The 20933-nt window shown below is 38.3% G+C and overlaps 1 protein-coding gene across 2 annotated transcripts in view; it reads right to left on the reverse strand.

Moving 5' to 3' along the window:
* Positions 1–20590, reverse strand: part of CCDC102B (coiled-coil domain containing 102B) — a 200550-nt gene extending 179960 nt beyond the window's left edge. Inside the window, exon 1 of one of the 2 annotated variants that reach the window (XM_066247332.1) lies at positions 20502–20590. In XM_066247332.1, coding sequence (XP_066103429.1) covers positions 20502–20572 — 71 coding nt within the window. In that variant the 5' untranslated portion in view covers positions 20573–20590. Of the gene's footprint in view, positions 1–20214; positions 20341–20501 lie in introns of those variants that run through there. The other variant, XM_066247331.1, reaches the window with a different exon arrangement.
* Between the last annotated feature and the right edge of the window lie 343 nt (positions 20591–20933).

Here is a 20933-nt window from a genome sequence, read left to right on the forward strand (position 1 = left end):
TATGCAATCAGGTGACAGCCACAAGTTAACAAAAGTACCTATTATACTGTTCTTGCCTAACACATTAACCTAATTGAAATCCACATACAACTTCAGCATCTACAGACTAGACAGCTTCAGTTTATTAATCAGTCCTCAGATATTTGCTATCAGTTTGACAACAGAGAAAAGCCATGTTATAGATTCCTTTTAAAGAATTGAAAAAACTGCAGTCTTTGCAGAAATGTGGATTGTCAGAAAAAAATCCATTTTTAACCTCTGCTGATATTTGTGAAGTCAAAGCCAACAAGGGAGAAATAGTCCGGGTTTCTGTGAGTACACTCCAGCCCTTTGCAAAGTAATAATAACAGAAAATAGAAAAAGGCATGTCAACAATGCCTTTAACAACTTAAAATTAGAAAATGAGACAGCATCCATGTTCACCTTCCTAAGATGCATCTCAAGAGCCCCCGTCTACCTATAATTACAAAAGACTTGGGGCTGCCATAGGCTATCACACATGCAAGTCAATGCCCACAGCTTTCCTCTCTAGTGATCAGTAAAAATACACGTGCTCATTTTTACCTTTGATATTTTAATTCATGAAAAGTATATTTTACAACCAAAGGGCAAGATATCATTTTGCTTTTGGAAAAATGAAAACTTCCTCCTAAGTATATATTTCTATTTTGTATTTTTCTGAAGTTGGAAATGGGGAGGCAGTCAGACAGACTCCCACATGCGCCCGACCAGGATCCACCCAGCATGCCCACCAGGGGGTGATGCTCTGCCCATCTGGGGCGTTGCTCTGCTGCAACCAGAGCCATTCTAGCACCTGAGGCAGAGACCACAGAGCCATCCTCAGCGCCCGGGCCAACTTTGCTCCAATGGAGCCTTGGCTGTGGGAGGGGAAGAGAGAGACAGAGAGCAAAGAGAGGGGGAGGAGTGGAGAAGCAGATGGGCACTTCTCCTGTGTGCCCTGGCCGGGAATCGAACCGGGGACTCCTGCATGCCAGGCCGACGCTCTACCACTGAGCCAACCATCCAGGACCTCTATTCTGTTTTTAATGCAAAGTACAATATAACAGGTATGAGAATGATTTTCTATTCGAAGAGTACTGTATTTAAGTACAGTATTGCTTATTTTTTAACACATAAAATAGTATTAAAAGCTTTAAGTTCTCCAGTTTCATCAATCTAGTAATTAATGTTAAGTAACTGAATGAATAAATAAATGAGTGAGCGATACCCTTTTAAGAGAAAAAGTCTTTAAAATCCAACAAAGTTTATTTAATAAGGCTATATAAAGAAAAGAGTTTTATATCAGGAAATGGCACCAATTTTTCATAAAGTTTTCCAGTAAAAGAAAATGGGTAAGCACAGCCCAACTCATTTTATGAGATCAAATCAAACTTGATACCAACATCTGATATACTTGAAATATCTTCATCTAACCTGGATATAAAAACCAGAACAGAAACATCAGCAAGAAATATCTAGTGGTTAAAAAGATTTAGTATATCAAAAAGAAGATGAATATATTCCAGGAATATAAAATTGGCTTAACATTTGATTATCAATAATCATAATTCACCTAATAAACATTAACAAAATAAAGAAATCAGTAGATAAAATAACTGCACTGATAAAATTCAACACCAGTTTATGATTTTAAAAAAAAACTTGGGAAACCAAAAATAAAAGGAAAAATATATGATATGATTACAATTATCTGCAGAAAGCCTAAAGCAAAAATTCTTAATGATGAAATATTGAATATCAGACTTGAGAAATGGGTACTGCTAAGACTACTATTGCTCAGTGTGATACAAGAGGAGAGATCTTAGCCAGTGAAGAGAAAATTAAATTAAATAGAAATGGGAAAGAAGTAAAACACTCATTTTCCTACCATAAAAATTTGTAAGTACAAAATTCAACTCTTTCCACAGTCTACTATAACTAACAGTGAAGTTAGTAAGTTTATTGGCTATAAAGTCAATATATACAATCAGTTGTATTTTTGTATTCTGGAAAAAAATACTTACCAAATATTAAATTTTAAAAACCAATACCATTTTATAATAGCATCTAATACATCAAAATCTTTAGGGATAAAGTATTTATATGTGAATAAAAACTTTCAGTCACTCAAGGGGGAGAAGAATGTAACAGGGAGTGTAGTTATACAATCACCTACATAGTTCATTGTTCTCAGCCAATTGTAGATAAATCAGCTCTGCTTAGAAGGAGGCATGTTCCTTGAAAAGACAGTATCTTGTTTAAACCCAGTGTTTTCTAATTAGTTGTAGTGCAATAATGTGGGTCTAGTATGGAGATTTTGAATGGGCATAAAACACAAAAATGTCCAGTAAATTTACTGTGTTTAATTTCAATAAAACCTTGGTCAAGTTTGTACATATAATATATAATTTAAAATTTAGCTTCCTTTCTACCTACACTTACATCTCTTCAGCACAGGGGAACATGCTATGATACACTTGAGTTGATTCCTGCTTTGTTTATCTAACCACCCAGATGAAATTCTTTAGATCTTTCTTGTTTCCTGAAATTAATGCTTATGAAAACACTTATGTGCAGATGATCAGAATTTCATTATCATTCATATCTCTTTCAATGGAAAGTCATGAGTCTTAGCAAACAAGTAGTATCTGAACCCCTTATCAAGTCTCTTGAAAAACAGTCAATTGTTGTTTGTTCCTATATACACACAAACACACACACAATCATTTGCTTGAAAACATTAACACACTTATCTTTCTTGCATTTATAAAGGTGTTTATTTTCAATAGATAACCAACAAAATTCTCTGAATATGATTCAAAATAATGAGCATTAGCAATACAAAGACAACTGGACTTGCGGGAATAAAAACCAAACCCAACCATTTCCTCCATCATCTTTGAATATTTTTTCAACTTTCAAAAAATTTTGGACACATAAAAACAGAATCCAGTTAATTATTTTGCTATTCAAATGCTAAAATTAAAATGGAAAAAAGTGAAAAAGAAACAATATTTTGGAAGGCTAAATTCAAACGTCAAGTTTCTCAGCTTGTTCATTATGTTTATGAAAGCCAGATCAACTTTGAAATTTCAAACAATCTTTGGCAACACAAAAGATCTGACCTCAGCATCCCAAGTCTCCCACTGAGATCTGTTGCATAAAATCTAGAAAACAAACCCATATTCAAATTTCTTTTATGCTTTAGGATTATTTGTACCACTACAAGTCAAAAGAATTCTCAGACAAATATAATCACGTCAATTAAGCATTTCATAAAAGTAATAAACTGAATAAAAAGTAGAAAAAAACACATGTAAGGTTTTATACCAGCAGATTGAACCTGCCAGTAAAAGAAATGGAAAATAGATTATTTTTCCTAAGTGGCAAAGGAGTAGTAAGTGTTCTTTCTGATTACCTTGAGACTGTTCTGGCTTGAATACAACACACAGCTCTTTTCTCTCCCACAATGTAAAACAACAGAACAGGCAAGCATGTCTTGTTAATCATACCAGAAGTTAACGTGAGTGCAAAAACATTTTCTTTCCCATTTTGTTATACATTCATGTCAGACAAACTGATTTTTTTCCCTCTATTTACTGCTGCGTTTAGCCATTATTACTGATCTTAAAATAGTGAATAGCTCTTCCAAGACCATTTCTGCAATTTCTTTTGTTACTCTAAAAAAGCAAGAAGGAAACCAGAAGAGGGTGTAGTGAAAGGGGTTTGATTTACCTTCCAACCAGGTGTGAGACCTTGGAGAAGTTAACTGTTTCCAGACTCGGTTTTAACAATACACCTGGAGTGATAATACTAACCTCATGAGTTTGCATTGGGAACACAATGCTGGAATATATATAAAAATCCAGGCATGGTATAGATATTTATTAAATGGTAGCTCTTATTTTATGATTCTTTCTACTACACAACATTTCATTCTGTACATCATGAATTGGTGGCTGAAATTAAAATACATGATAAAATGAATGTTCACACATTCCTAATTACTAGTGCCAAATCGTCGGTGAAGGTGAGGGACGTTATCCTGAGAATCAGCTCTCTGAACAATTTATCCCACTTTCTATCCCTCCATTGGGAAATGAAATAGCTGCTAAAATGAAATCAAGGGAAAATGAGATTAATAAAATTTAGAAAGCTAAGTGCTTAAAGATAAAAACAAAGAATGAGATATAGGAATATAAACAATCTCACTTCCAAATTATCTGAAGCTATGGGGAAATAAAATAAATTGAAGTAAACAACTCAAACTGATTTTTCCTTGGTTCCTGTCCAACGAGGATACATACTTCAGAGACCATATAAACAGAGGTGAGCCACTCTATTATTTTGTTCTATCTTGTCTTGTCACCAACTCTCAGCTTACACTTGTAGTATATGAGGTACACAGTCTAGATAAAAAGACATAGATTTGCTAGCTATAAAAACATTGTGGTGCAGAAACTAATTTTTACAACATTGGGTAATCCCAATTTATTTTTATTTTTTTGAGAGAATGAATTTTCTTTTTGGTGTAAATACCATTTAAAACCAAAATAGACTTCAATGTGTTAATGTAGTGTGTGTGTGTGTGTGTGTGTGTGTGTGTAATGGGAACAGAAGGTAAATAGTAATGAGGAATGATTGATCTACACTGTACTTGCTGATCAGTTTGCCTCTTCATCAGTGGCCCCTTGCTCTGGTTAATTACTTTCATTCTGGATTTATGACACAACATCCTAGTTTTAATATATGCTTTTCTACCAGCAGTCTATGCGCTTCTCGGGGGCAGAACTTGCGTCTTATTTATCTTTGTCTTCTCAGGCACTAGAATATAGAAGACACTCAATTAATGAATCTAGAGGGAACTAAAGTTACCATTCAATTAAAATAGAGTTGACAACTGCCAAAATGCATATGCATGCAATTATGTTTGTGCCCACTGGGCCATAACAAATTAATCTCGTTTCATGAATTTGGACTCCTTTGGAGATGAAAACTGTGCTTGGGTTTGGGTGTGCATTTACGTGCTAGCTGAAAGCGTGACTTTTGTTGCCGCGGGGAGTTTAGGGAGGGCTCTTCACATTTCTCTTCCTACAGGAAATTAACTCTGGCTCTCCTGCATTGTTTTCCCATTATTAAAAGTAACAGCCTCCTTCCAGCTTGCATAAGCAGAAATTTACACTCGCCTTACCAACCTTCCTTCACCATCTCCTCCATCAGATGCCCAAGTCCTCCGCCTTTACTCTCCGAGAGTTCCTCTATGTGCTCCCTTTCTCCCCCTTGGCCACCTTTGTCCAGGTACAGTCAGATCACTTTCAGGTGACTGAAACAGATTTCCAGCTGTCCCCCCTTCTAATACGGTTTACCACTCAACAACTGGAAAGATATATTTTTGTGTTTTTAATTTCATTATTCTGTCTTTGTTGAAGTCCATTCAATTGCTTTCTGCTCAATTTTAGGATTATGTTTAAAGTCCTTACTACATCTCCCCCAGCCTTGCCTGCCGCCTCCGGTCCCTGCCTGCCCTTTCTACTTCAGCATTCCAACTTCCCTCTGCTTGGCCACCAGAACCTCCCACTTCTCATGCTGAGGTTTTTGTCTTCAATTTCAAAATAATTCAACTTCCTTTGGGTGCGAATACTTGATTCCTAAATGTTACTTCTTCAGAAGGAATCCTTCTTCCACACACAAAAATGCATAAGTACCAGTTTGAACTAAAGTATTTATGTTTCATATTTTAACAATAAAAAATTCTTGAATATTCATTAGAGTTGATTTTTTTCTCTTTAGTCAAAACGTCAACCTACTCATTTCTTAATCAACATCTGAAAGACATAACATAGTCTATTTAATGCTAACATATAGAGAGGTTATTCAAATTGATTATTATGTCCTTTAAAATGCTTTTCTATTATATAAACTGAACCACCACATGCAAGCTGTTTTCTACTGATTTATAACTTCCATATCCAGTGACCACAAAGAACCCTAATTTCAAAATGAGTATAAATCTCAAAGAACCTAACAAGAAGATTTCTTCTGAAATAAATGTTTTGGTTAACATCTAACTTTTTGTCACAAATTACAGTTTCAGAACAAAGACTCTTTGACACACTAATGTTATTTAGGTTTTTAATATATTTTTAAATAAAATTATTAAAATGTCTTTTCCCATTAAAGTACTGAAACTTCCAAATGAAAATGTAGGAAGCTGATTTTTCCTTTCTATAGACCCAGCCATGATTGCCAGCTTTTATAATCTTGTCTTCAAAAGAAGAGCATTTAACAAGACCAAGCACTGATCGTGGAATGATAGGGACCTCCCACTTGTAGGTACACTCATACTTTCTCCTCAGGGAAGTTTTCCCGCATCAGTGTCAGCTGGCGAACTTACATTTATTTCCCATATGGATAATGAAAAGGGAGCCCACATTTGGTGACTGAATCGTTTCCCATTCAGGTGAATGTGCTCAGTGCGTTACGTCCAAACCGAGTCCCATAGTCATCTTCTCCAGGCACAGCCATTCCTTGCTGACTCAGCCTCCCTCCCACCTGTGACAGTGATGTTGCTGTCCTTTATGCCTGATGAGGCCCATGGTCATCATCACCTGTCAGTCCTGCTATCTCACCATGCTTCGGTCTTTATTTCAGCCACTTAATCATCTTGGCAATCTCTTTCAAAATTCCCTCTTCCTTAAAATCTCCTCCTTGTCTAAATCTCTCCCTTTATTCAAGTTTGCTTTGTGTCTTTACAAAGAAACTGTTCTCTCCAAAGTTCCCAAGGAAGCTTTATGTGCTTTATATTTAGTTTTCCTAATTAAGAAAATGCTTTAAAATAGTCTCTCACAAACAAACAAACAAATAAAAAAAAATCCACTAAATTTACAGACACCAGAGAGCATCCTGCACTCAGGAAGCATTCAAAATACAGTTCAATTTTTAACATGGAGCTGCCTTACAATCCAGTGATCCCCTTTCTCAGGATATATCCGAAGAAACCCAAAACACGAATTTGAAAGAATGTGTGCACCCTATGTTCATTGCAGCATTATTTACAATCACCAAGATTTGGAAACAGCCCAAGTGCCCACCAGAATAGGAGTGGACATAAAAAGCTGTGGTATATTTACACAATGGTATATTACTCAGATGTTAAAGAAAAAAAAAAGAAATATTATCTTTTGCAACAGCATGAATGGACCTGGAGATTATTACGCTTAGTGAAATAAGCCAGTCGGAGAAAGACAAGTACCATATGACCTCACTGATATATGTGATCTAATGAACAAAATAAAATGACAAACAAAATGGAACCAGAGACATGGATATGTGGAACAGACAGCTGTCAGAGGGGACAGTGATTGAGGGCTGGATTAAAGAAGATGAAGGGATCAAGCAAACACACACACAGGCACATACACACACATACATACACACACATACATACACACATGTACACACACACATATATAACAGATACACACAGACAAAAGTGTGGTGACAGCCAGAGGACAAGGGGTGGGGATAGGTAGAGTTGGGCAAAGGGAAGGAAAATGGGGAAAGAGACCTTTCTTTGGGCAATGGGCACACAAAGATGATGTTTTCTTGAGTTGTACACTTGAAACCTGTATGGTTTTGTGAACCATGGTCACCCCAATAAATTCAATAACAAACTTTTAAAAAATCATACAAACTAAAACACACTATCAATAGAGATGTTGTCTTGAAGATGAAAGAAGATTGATGGCATTGTACAATTACAAACAAATTGCTTTGTTTATTTGTTTTTTGCTGTTGCATTTCCATTTTAATCAGATAGAAGTCATACGTGTGATGAACAGAGCATGACCACATGCTGAGTATGTTTGTGTAGATGGCTGTCCAGTTATGAAAGCCTTTCAATGAAGTTTACAAACAACTTCTTGGTTAAAAAAGAGAGAGATCAAGATAAGGATCAAATCCATCTGAAAAACACTGCTATCTCTTTCCAATTTTTTGGTCCTGTGATGTTTTATTTATGTTTTTGCATTTTTTGAAAACCAGCATCCCCTGGACACAATGTGCCCTACTCAAAGATGAACACTCTCTTGCATATCTCCTGTAGCTCCAAAACTGGCTTAAGAATTATTATACAAACTGAAGTACACAAAATCAAAAGCAGATAGTCGCCTGACCAGGCAGTGGCGCAGTGGATAGAGCTTCGGACTGGGATGTGGAAGACCCAGGTTCGAGACCCCAAGGTCTCCAACTTGAGCACAGGCTCATCTGGTTTGAGCAAAAGCTCACTGGCTTGAGCCCAAGGTCGCTGGCTCGAGCAAGGGGTTACTCAGTCTGCTGAAGGCCCGCGGTCAGGCATATATGAGAAAGCAATCAATGAACAGCTAAGGTGTTGCAACATGCAACAAAAAACTAATGATTGATGCTTCTCATCTCTCCGTTCCTGTCTGTCTGTCCCTGTCTATCCCTCTCTCTGACTCTCTGTAAAAAAAAAAAAAGCAGATAGTCATAAACATATAGTGTTAAAAGATAAACTGAGGCATATTAAAAGTTTTTTAAGAGTTTATTTGAGAAAAATTGATCAGTGTCAAACTGGGAGAGGTTAAGAAGAGTATTCCATGCACAGGAACTCAAGAAAGACTTCCAGAAAGAAAAGGCAGAAACAAAGCAAGGATATTACTGATTGGCTGAAGCTTAAAGCCTAGTTGGCTATTTTGATTGGTTGTCCTTGGGATTCTCATTTCATTACCTTGAGCCATTTATAGGCTTAGATTTCAGGTTGCTTACATAGGCTGCCATGGCATTAAAGTCACCTCAGTCTAATTAATTCAACAATTGCAATTTTAAAAATGTAAAACACCATATATATTCCCATTTGTCTTCTATGTTCATCCAGTTCATGGTTTTAAAACCATTGCAGCAAAAAAGACACACAAACTGGCAAGTGAATGTAAAATAATGTATTTTGATGATCGATTGATGGAAAACATATTCAGGCATATATAAGAAGGCCTGCTAATTTCTTCATGTCCCTAAAGTACAAGAAGTGTAAATGTTCCTTAGCTTTTGAGTCTTGAATATTTATTCGACAGATATTTATTGGATTTCTACTATGTGCCGGAAACACTGCTGCAGCGGTGGAAGGTGCATCTGTGAATAAAAAGATGTAAATGTCTGTCCTCATGGAGCTTATATACTGATTCCAACTGACATCTGACTCACAGAAATTCATGTGTATCCTATGTTATTTTTCTCCAAAGATTCACTTGTAGCAACTTACTTGATGTCTTCCCCATTGCTAAATGGGACAAAATTTTTGTTATAAAAGAATAAAAACAAATTATTTGAACACATTGGAAGAACTGGAAGTAACAGAACTCCAAAAACCACAACACAAACAAACTAACCCACTTTTTGGAGTTGAAGCACGTATTCCTGATTAATCTCCCAAATATAAATATTTACACATGTTCAACTCTTCATCCTTTGTGGAAAAACTCTGGGCTGAGAGGGAATTGGACTTTCTTAAAGTCCTCAAAAATATTTTAAACAGGAAACCAGCTGCTCCACCCACCCATGGCAAAGGGTTCAAAGCACAATACTGCAGGAGCTCGCTGAGGTCCTTGAATACTCGCAATGACTGCAGCTCAGACTTAGTCCTTGAAGAGTACGCCTTTAAAAATGTGTTTGCAGAGGAAACTGAGAAAAATACAATTGTTAGTGAATATGGACCTACTCAAATTTCATAATTATGTTTTTCTTAAAACACATGATTAATTTATTTTGAAATCACAAGGCTACCAACCTCTGAATAGGAACAGCGTAACTTTCAGAAAGTATATTGTACCTGTTATGACATCAATGGGAAAAAATATAAAGGGAATATGTAAAATTGATTTTGTGTATAATTAAAATTCTCATTTATAGTACTATATTCATTTAAAAAACTATAAGGCTATTAAATCAATTGTTTTCTCTCTTGCTAAAGAATGTTTTAATATTCAGAAAAGCAAATAAAATAATGTAGGAACAATGGAACTATTTAAATGTGAGCATTCTTAGACTATGTAACATAAGGAGAAACCTTAATAAATACATAATCACCACTAATGATCAGAACAGCAGCTAATAAATAATATGTTGATATTTAGACAAAATGACAACTTCTTATCTCAGTCACTAGCATTAGATTAATAATAGCCTTGTTATATTTCTATGGACTCTATAAGATTAAAACAATATCGATCATACATTTCATTCTAATTCTTTTCCTCTTAATGCAAATTAAACAAGTTATCAGCTTTCATGTACATTATTTGGAGAAAAATACCTTTCTCAGAAAAACAAATATGGTGGTTGTGCAATACTTAAGCTATTTCATATAATATTGTGATCCAAACATCTTAAATTCACTGGGAAAATTTCACTTATAAGGTTTTGTAATCTTAAGAATAAAAGACGAGCCCTGGCCGGTTGGCTCAGTGGTGGAGCGTCGGCCTGGCGTGCAGAAGTCCCGGGTTCGATTCCCGACCAGGGTACACAGGAGAGGCGCCCATCTGCTTCTCCACCCCTCCCCCTCTCCTTCCTCTCTGTCTCTCCCTTCCCCTCCCGCAGCCAAGGCTCCATTGGAGCAAAGATGGCCCGGGCGCTGGGGATGGCTCCTTGGCCTCTACCCCAGGCGCTAGAATGGCTCTGGTCACAACAGAGCAACGCCCCGGAGGGGCAGAGCATCGCCCCCTGGTGGGCAGAGCGTTGCCCCCTTGTGGGCGTGCCAGGTGGATCCTGGTCGGGCGCATGCGGGAGTCTGTCTGACTGTCTTTCCCCGTTTCCAGCTTCAGAAAAGAAAAAAAAAAAAACTATTTTAAAATAGATACACTATGCAAATGTAAAGAGATATTACATCTGGAGGTTGATGCTTGAAACTCTACTGTTAGCATTTTATCATAGTTTAAGCCTTCGCTGCCTCTTAAAATTTTTAAAATCAGACCAGGGGAAGGCACTGGAACCCGAGGCTGTGAGTGAAGAGCTTTTCACTCACAAGGTCCTAAGACAGGAATGAACACGACCTCTTCAGGGATCAGGGACAAGCTCAGCACTGTGGCCAGAAGGAAAGGTGAGGAAGCGGTGGACTGTCAGGAGTCAAGGTCAGGGAGTCTGTCTGACTGTCTCTCCCCATTACTAGCTTCAGAAAAATACAAAAAAAAAAAGAATAAAAGACGAAAAATAGTTAAAAATGTAAATATTAGATTTTTAATGATCAGCATACATGCTAATGAAACTTTTCCTCTGTCCCGACTTTCTCCATTTGAGACAAAACATGTTAGTAATTTGTTTAGACACAGAGTCTTCCAACATCTCCAATCATCTTTTAAAGTGTTGATACCTCTGGGTTTTGTCCTCTGGCAGAAGAGAAAATAACACTAAAGAGCAAAGCAGTTAACTAAAAGCAGAAATCTGAATTCAGTTGCTAATTGATCAGAAACCAGTGTTCATCCGTGTGTTTTTATTGTAGGCATAGTATTGTATTTCCTTAGTAGAGACGAGTGAAGGAATTGGATTTTAAAAAGTCAAAATAACAGGAAGTGAATAGTTAGTGTTTATATTTCTCAAAAGATATGGCTTTCCTGTCCTAGAATAGAAATGTGAGACACGTGCAAGGAAAAGCGCCGAGCTGAAGACCAGATTCAACTCATGCAGTTTTGAAAGCTGGGTGCGTTTTCTTTACCGCCTAATTGTATAAATATTTTTTTCAGCTCTTTCTCAAGTAATCCCTATAACGCCACCATTTTAAACCCTCTTCCAAGACTTATGTTTACTTTTCTTTCTTTCCACTCTCCTAGATTTGTATATTTCACTTAATTTATTTAAAAAACAAAACTAAGAAATGTACAGATACCTAGAACTGGGTTTCATCACTGCCTGTTTCCCACCCATTAGTTTTTTTTTAAATGACTTCAGGGACAGAGTATACTGGTATCAGTTATTTCCACAGGTCATCATATTTTTCATACTTCTCAGTAACAATAAAACACAAATCTATCACTACAGCACCATCAGAATGGTGTGGTGGAACCCAGACAATCGGAGTCAGCATCAGAATCCCTGGCGTAACTCTGCTCCTTGGGAAGGCATGCAGACACATAACTACATTGACTATCGGGAGATAAATCTAAGCCTTAGATAGGATCCAGGGTTGCTATGAGAACACATGGTCATTGTCTATATTCTGCAGTATGATAGCCTATGAGCACAATATGCTAGTCACTAGCCAGATGGCGCTATGGAGCTCCACAAAGGAGAGTAGTCTGAATTGAGATGTACTATAAGTGTAAATTAGGCATGGGAAGGAAAAGAAAATGCTAACAGTTCATTAATAATTCTATGTCAATGACATTTTTGAATGATAATGTTTAATAAGTTGGGTTAAGTAAAATATATTATTCAAATTAATTTCATATCTATTTTTAAACTTTTTAATGTAACTTGTAAAAATAAATATTGCTTGAATAATCTTTCTATTGCACAGCTCTCTACTCTAAGCATCCAAACTACTTACTGTAAGTTGTCTTCTTCATAGAGACTTTTACAGAAATAGATAACTATGTTTTGATTTTTTTAAAAATACATTCAGTGTGTTTGGATAATATTTCTGTCTCTACAAAGGCTTCCTAACTATGCTTCTAATTAAGATGATTACAGACAACATTATTTGCAGATAGATGCTTAAAAGATGCATTTGTTTGATTGTGGAAATATACATCAAAGTTGTCATGTCTGCCATTCAAATATAACCGAGCAGGGTGCACACTCATTCTCTGACACATGGCCACGCAACCAGAAGAGGTGATGTGTAGTAGTTACACCAAAATAAATGGACATCAGTTAAAACTCTGAATGTGACAGTCCTCTCTCCTACTGACTCATTGGATACCCCTCTCCTAGATGATCCCCATCAGCAAATGGGCACTCTGTCTGTCATATCTTCTTCTTAAAGAATCATCTTGATCCCCACACAGGGCCATCCCATTTCTTTGTCTTTTTTTCATAATAAAGATCTCTCAGAGGCATTCTCACTCCTCCCATTCTCTCTTAAACTCAATCTATCAGTATTCAAGCCTAAAAAAGCAATCAATGACTTCTGCATCGCTAAGTCTAGTGTCTTTCTTGACCAGTCTGCAGCACTTAATACAATTGGCCAGTCCACCTTCCCAGAACCAGCCATTCCCATGGCCTCAGCCAACAGCTGCTTCTCCTTCTGCTCCAACAGGCCTGCCTCCAGCCCTGATCGTCACACCTTCTCTCTCCCCTGCAGCAGAGCTCTGGACACATCCAGTCCTTTGCCTTCAAAGCCACCTGTCTGCTGATGCTTTCCCTAGTTGAAGACCTTCCCTTAGCTCTGGATTCACATACCTGGCTGCCAACTTACCATCGCCACTTCGGCATTTTACTGGCACCTCAAATTTCACATGTCCAGAATCAAATTCTTGAACATTGCCCCCCCCATCTAAACAGCTCCTCCCACTGTCTTCTCTCTGTCAATAAATGACTGTTTCATTTTCCCAGTTTTTCAGATCAAGCCTAAAGCTCAGGCTTGAGCCCTCTTTTTTTCACCGTTCACGTCACCGTTGTTGGAACATTCCATCACCTCTGGCGGGGACAGGTCAACTGTGCATCAATCATCAGTTTTTCGTTGCAACACCTTAGTTGTTCATTGATTGCTTTCTCATATGTGCCTTGACTGTGGGCCTCCAGCAGACCGAGTAACCCCTTGCTCTAGACAGCGAACTTGGGTCCAAGCTGGTGAGCTTTGCTCACACCAGATGAGGCCCCTGCTCAAGCTGGCGACCTCAGAGTCTCGAACCTGGGTCTTCCGCATCTCAGTCCAATGCTCTATCCACTGCATCACCACCTGATCAGGCTACCACAGTTTTTATAACATAGCCAGAGTGATCCTTTTAAAATGCAACTTACTATGTCACATCCGGGACCAAAACACTTAATAGTGACTTTCTCTCAGAACAAAAGAAAACATTACGACTGTGTCCCACAAGGTTCTCATGATCGGGACTTGGGCTACTTCTCCAAACGTTTCTCTAGTATCAAAGGTTTCTGAACCCGAGGCTTGTCCAGTTGGGGTGTGGGGAATTTTTTAAGTAAAAGAAAGACAATCTTGAAACTGAAGCTGGACTCGCTTCTGAGTGGACCTGCCTCTGCCAAGCTCACTCCTTGTCACTGCCCAACGCTGGCCACTCCTTGAAGAGACAACACTGGTCCTCCCTCGAGACCTTAACGTTTGTCCTCTCTGCCTATAACATTCTCCCAGAAGACTCTTCGTGTCAGATGCCTTACTTCCAACCAAGCAGGGGGATTCTCTGGTTCTATCTAAAGGACACATAGTCTCCATTCCGTCTTACCCTGCCTTTTCTTTCTTCAACCACTTATCACTACTTAACATATAATCCTGCAGAACGTGTGGATTCTATTGCTTCGCAGCCAGAATTGACACGGGACGAAAGCTGGTGCCTTTTGGATTTGCTTCCGTCTCTACATCCCTTGCTCCGGCTGTGTCTGAGGCGCAGCAGACATCCACTGCTGGAAGAGTAAGTCTGCTAGGAGCCCTGGCCAGGTAGCTCGATTGGTTAAGAGTGAGAGTGTCATCCCAAAGCACAGAGGTTGCCCTGGTTCAATCCTTAGGGCATATACAGAACCAGATTGATATTTCTCTCTCTCTCTCTCTCTCCCTGCCTCTGTCACTAAAATTGATAAATAAATACTAAAAAAAGAAAAAAAAAAGAAAAGAAGCCTGCAAGGAAACAGTGACACAGCACTATTCTTTTCCTCCAAAAGGGGCAAGTACAACATCTTTGACTAAATCAGACTCCTCGAAACAAGGTGACTTTTAGAAACTGGATTGTGATAGCCTGACCAGGTGGTAGCACAGTGGATAGAGCGTCGACTGGGAGGTGGAGGGTCCAGGTTCATGATCCTGAGGTCGCCGACTTGAACGTGGGTTCATCTGGTTTGAGCTAGGGGTCACTCTGTCTGCTGTAGACCCCCCATTCTCCCCACCCCCAGTCAAGGCACATATGAGAGAGTAATCAATGAACAACTAAGGTGCCATAACGAAGAACTGATGCTTCTCATATCTATCTCTTCCTGTCTGTCTGTCCCTATTTGTCCTGCTCTCTGAATCTGTTACAAAAAAAAAAAAAAAGAAAGAAATTGGATGGTGATAGACTTTTGAAATTATCCTAGAAAAAGTTTTCAGCGAGGTTAATTTCCATTTTAATTGTGATCAAGTACTCGATTCTTCCATATACCTAAATATATATATATATATATATATATGCATACACATACACACATGAGTATCTCTCTCTTCAAAAGAGAAATATTTACACTCACTTGACTACAAATGCCTTTGAAACAGTGTGGAAAATGGATAGGGATGAGAGAGAAAACACCTCTCCCCAAGAGAATCAGAGGTTTCAGGAGATAGAGAAGTTAGGAGGAGGGTTGACCTCTCTATTATTTCTGATACTATTTCTGATAAATATCAAGGTTTCTAGGATGTGTCATTTTCATTACTTTATAGAAATGAATACCTCCCCTAATAATACAACTCAGAGCACAGAGTGGACTATGATGCCCACCTGGAGTGAACATACTAACCTGAGCTCTAGAAGCAGAATTCTGCAGCTAGGGAGGCTGAGGCTCTCTGTGAGGAGCCAGCCTCTAAGACAGTGTGCCTGCTTTAACTCCATAAATGCTGGAACTTCTCCCATCCCTCTGCACTGTCAGGTCAGGGGTATTTCAGCCCCACATTAGAAGTCTAGAAGACAGCGTGGCCATTCACACGGCGTCACCATCTTTAGACTCCATGTATAACATGCTGTAATTGCCACAACCAAGGTTTACATGCACACAATCAGAAGTCTTCTAAGTTAAGCTCTGTCATTAACGTGACACAGAAGCTTGGCAGCATCAGAGAATGTGATGGGCGAGACCCAACTCGGTCCCCTCACTGCCCATGCTCACATGAAAGCTCCAAACTGAAGATGGAGAGAGGTACCCCTGAACCCTTAGGAAGTCCCTGCCATGACTCTGGTTCCTAATTAGGAACAGCTGACAGATAGAACCTTCCAGAACAACATCAAAGTGCACAGATTGCCTGGCATTCCTGCATTTCTCGCCCCTTGTCTTTTCTACCAAGTGTATTCTACTGAGCATTCACAATTCTCACTCTTCATTTCTGAGTCAGAATTACAGTTCATCCAGAAGACGAGCAGAGAGGACAGGGATCCATGGATATATACCGAATAATAAAGCCATTTAGTCTCTTACGACCAACATAAATTCAGCTTTTGACATATGCTTTTGTAATCCTAAATTCACTAAAGGAGGAAACAGATGATAGTATGAAGACCCCTCCAAACTCCACATAAAAAACCAGCCTACATTTGTCTCAGCCTCTCTCCATTGAAATATTTTCATCTGACCTTATGTTGCATTTCTAAAGGGTTACTATAATTAGAAATGGACTCATCAGCCAGTGACTGGTCACCTCACTTCTATTTTTTGAAGCTTTAATTTTACCAGTTAATATCTCCAACTTCAGCTACCAGAAAATATAAGACTTCTCTCAAAGTTTAACATCAAGTATTTTCTTATCTTTTGCTGCACATAAGAGCAAATCTTAGTAAATATCATTAACTATAAATCACTCAGATAATATTTAAATATATAATGTGATTAATAATCCTCTACAAAGCTATGACTTCAGCAGAATGGCCTTACAAACAACCCATCTTCTCTCTGATAGTCTGACTTCCTCCCATAAACATCTAGTTTTCCTCTTTATAACCAAGGTCTCCAACTCACAAGCAGTCATAACTGAGCACCTACAGCTAACTAGTCAGGACACTGAGGGCAGGCCCTGGGGACACAAAAGGCCCTGTGAAACAGACTCTTGGACACGACCTAGACCTGTGCAATTAAAACAAAATGTGCTGAGGTCAGTGATCCAAGTGTTTAAAATGACAAATGTAGTTACTGATTTAGTAATGATAAATTTCAAAAGGTGAATTTTTACATTGCAATTATTCTCATTTGTTTGAGTACATGGCAAAAAGGCATTACTCCAGTAAAAGCTAGTTAGATGACAGTCGCTTCTAAAACAGTAGACAGCACATTTCTCAAATGACAGCAGAGACATCGTTTTATATATCATATAAACATGTGAATGTTACATAGTCACAAAAATCTTAGCATTATCATAACGAAGTGGTTTAATTGAAAACACTAAGAGAGAGGGGGGGAAAAAAGGAAAATGAATACTATTCCCAATACTAGTCCTATTCTATTTAGAGAAAAAGTAAATTGATATGTGGAAGGTTTGGATATATGAAGAAAAAGGGTGAATGAACAGGTTCTATTCTTTTTACCACGGATACATTGCACTAGGCCCATGATGAAGAACCTTTTTATAAAAACTGCCCACTTTTGCAATGCTGGTCAACCTGGTCCCTCCCGCCCACTAGTGGGTATTCCAGCTTTCATGGTGGGTGGTAGTGGAGCAACAAAACAGCACTGCAATTGGCCCACCATGAAAACTGGAATGCCCACTAGTGGGCGGGAGGGACCAGGTTGACCAGCACTGCAAAAGTGGGCGGTTTTTATAAAAAGGTTCACCATCACGGCACGAGGCACTATTAGCAACAAAAATCTTATATATGCTCTTCATCCACTGAAATACAATTTCAGATGATACTCTCCTTTGGAAATATGTGAGTCTTTCCATAATCTGAAGGCAGTCTGGCCAATAAGCATTTGTTCATGTCACACATCTAAAAGAAACAAAGGGAAGCCAACATGTTCCCAGTATCTTTGCCACACCTCATGTTCTTTATTTGTGAATAACTAATATTTGATGAAATATAAACCACTGAGAAGTCAAAAGATCTCTTCTCTGACTACAATTTTTAAGAAATTCTTAAAAATTGTAGTCAGAGGAAAAATTCTAAGAGCTGATTATGGGAACAGCTGAGGTAAACATACAACCTGCTTACTCAGTATTAGTGCCTTTGTTCTTTTCCCCAAGGGGAGGGGCTGGCTAGAGGATTGTGGTAAGTGTGGATTTGCAGATATCAGGGTGGATCACTGGCCTGTTTTCTCACTGCCTCCTCGCACTGTCTTCCTCCAACGCCCATTTCAAACCATCCTGCTTAACTCCCACCAGACTGACATTCCTAAAATACCAGTGCAGTGCAGTGGAAATAGCTTTGGAGCCAGAAAGGCATTGCTGGGAATCCTGGCTGCAGCACTTACTCTATCTGTGGCTTTAAATAAATCGTCTCACATTTCTGAAGATTGTATTCCCTCCTGTGTAACGTGAAGATCATATGGAAAATTGGAGGTAGATATGCATGTAAGTTTTCTTGCTTGGAGGAAACATAACTATGTGTTGGCAGGAGGAGGAGGATGAGGAGGAGGATGAAGAGGAGGAGGAGGATGAGGTGGAGGATGAGGAGGAGGATGAAGGAGGAAAAGGAGAAAGAGGAGGAGAATGAAGATGATGAGGAGGATGAGGAGGAAGAGGATGAGGATGAGGATGAAGGAGGAAGAGGAGAAAGAGGATGAGGAGAAAAGCGGAACAAAGACTCTGTGTCTTCAGAAACTCACAACTGCCCACTGTGTACATAAGGACAAAATTACTCTATATGAATTTTGAGATGCTCCATATCTTTGTGCCTCTCTGTAGAGCACAATGTCTGCTACTTACAGAGGTGTATTTTTCTGCTCCAGGGAAGGAACTACTTGCCCCATTCCCTGTTTTACGTTAATCCATGCCTCAAACCTTTTGCTCCAACGTCTGCAAATCAAGAGTCTTTTTGCTTTGCAGCATCTATCCAAGTCCCACCGATTTCTCATGACTCAGCATAGAAGGCAGGATTTTTCTTTCAAGACTCCCTTAAAATCTAGTTAAAAAGGTAATTTTGGAAGGTCTTGGCATTAGGGCAGAATTCAATTAACTTTGTAATACCAGCATAAAAAGTAGGAAACCTTTTCAACTAGATGTGGCGTGAGATCATTTACAATTTTAAAGAATTATTATCCATTTCATTTTTGGCTCTAATAATTAGATGAAACCTTCATAAATTCCAAAGCCACACCCATAGGGAGGCACCCAGAAGCTGTCCCAGGGATGGAGCAATCACTAAATCCACGGAAACAGGGCAAGAAGGCCAAAGAGAGACTATTAAATGATCGATTATTTCACAAGCAAAACTATTTTTTTAACACTTTGAAAAAAAAATCACACAAAGCATTTGTTAGACATCACTCAAATAGACACATTGATATTTTAAATCATATTTCAAAATCCTGCAAAACTTAGACACATATCCCTAGCTAGCTTTTCAACATTTCTTTCTAATCAAATGCTTATGTGAAAATATGATAAAAGTCAGAATTCAAGAATATTTAATGTATGTTAGAGATATTTGACAATAAAATGATTAACAGTGAAATAGTTAATCAAAAGTTATTATAATACCCTGCCCCACAAAAAAAAAATCAGTAAAAGTGGATTCACATGACTTTAGAACATAGAAAAACTAGGTTGATGTAAATGAGAATATGAAGAAATATTGTGTGTATTTCAATGCCATATGTTACATGTTTCTAATTATATTTTTAAGAATATATTTCTTGTATTTCTATGTAATAGACTTACCAACTCAACATTCATTTCATAATTTATCTTTGCAGGAAACATAGGCAAACATGTCCCAGTGGTTTCAGGAACCTTTTTCCTTCAGTTCTGTAATTACTTCCTATAGAGGGAAGCTCCCGTTTACTTTTATTATGCACAGGATTTCATTCTTTTATTCTATGTCACTATTTCCTCCACAATACCCAGGTAACTTATATAAAAAATCAATAGGAGAGCTAAGCCTGAAGTATACTTTTCTGTTAACAATGACGAGAGTTCAGCAGGAGGACTAGCAAAATGAAAATAAGCACATGAAGCATAAAGTACAAAGGTTTACATAACAATTATCTTTTCTTTTTCTTTATCCTTTTTGGTTTTTTTTCTCTAAGAATATAGATTAATTCAAACACATCCACTAAATCATGTCCACTGGGAACTTACACAACTAGGATTTAAAATCGACATGTGATATTACGGTCTAAATATAGAGTTGGAATTCTTACCTGAGTTTTGTTTAGAATATACAGTTATTTTTAAGGGCTGGGAATGTATGACAGGCTGTCAGGATGAATAATACCACTGGTAAAACAGGAAGAGGGAGGGCAAGAACCAAGTCCCCTTCATGAAGGAAACTGCAAGTCCCACTGCTCCCCAGACTTACACACAGTAGTTCCCTCTGCATCTTACAAGCACAGCCCTCCCCCTTTGCTCCGAGAACAACATACACTCTGCCCCAGCAGGAAAATAGAAAAAATTAAATAGAAAACCACAAGGTTATTAAGCATCTTACCCTCTGGGCTTGCTGGGCTGCGTGAGTGGCTCAGAGTTACAGACACGTGTAAACAACAGAATTTCCTGCATCCCTTTCTCATCTGTATGACTCTGGGGTCCCGGCCAACAGGATTATTTCCAGCATGAAGGCCACTCCACACTAACTCGAAAAAGATTCCTATTGGTTGTGAAGTTTGATCAAAACCAATACCACTGCACCCTCTGAGGATCACAGTGAGCTCACCAGAATGAAATCATTTCACTCTTCCCTAACTAGGGGTGGCTCTCCAAAGCCTTGCATACTACCCTTCTGAAACTGTCTTGTGAGTAAAAAACGTAAGAAAATACCCACTTTATGCTCACAAGTCTGTTTAATGCTTAGTAACAATAGTGATCATTTGTAAAGAAATAGAAAAAACAAGATGACAAGAGAAGGTGTCTGTCCGGCAAG

The sequence above is a fragment of the Saccopteryx bilineata genome, chromosome 11 (genome assembly GCF_036850765.1).
Source record: "Saccopteryx bilineata isolate mSacBil1 chromosome 11, mSacBil1_pri_phased_curated, whole genome shotgun sequence".
In the NCBI taxonomy this organism is placed as follows: domain Eukaryota; kingdom Metazoa; phylum Chordata; class Mammalia; order Chiroptera; family Emballonuridae; genus Saccopteryx; species Saccopteryx bilineata.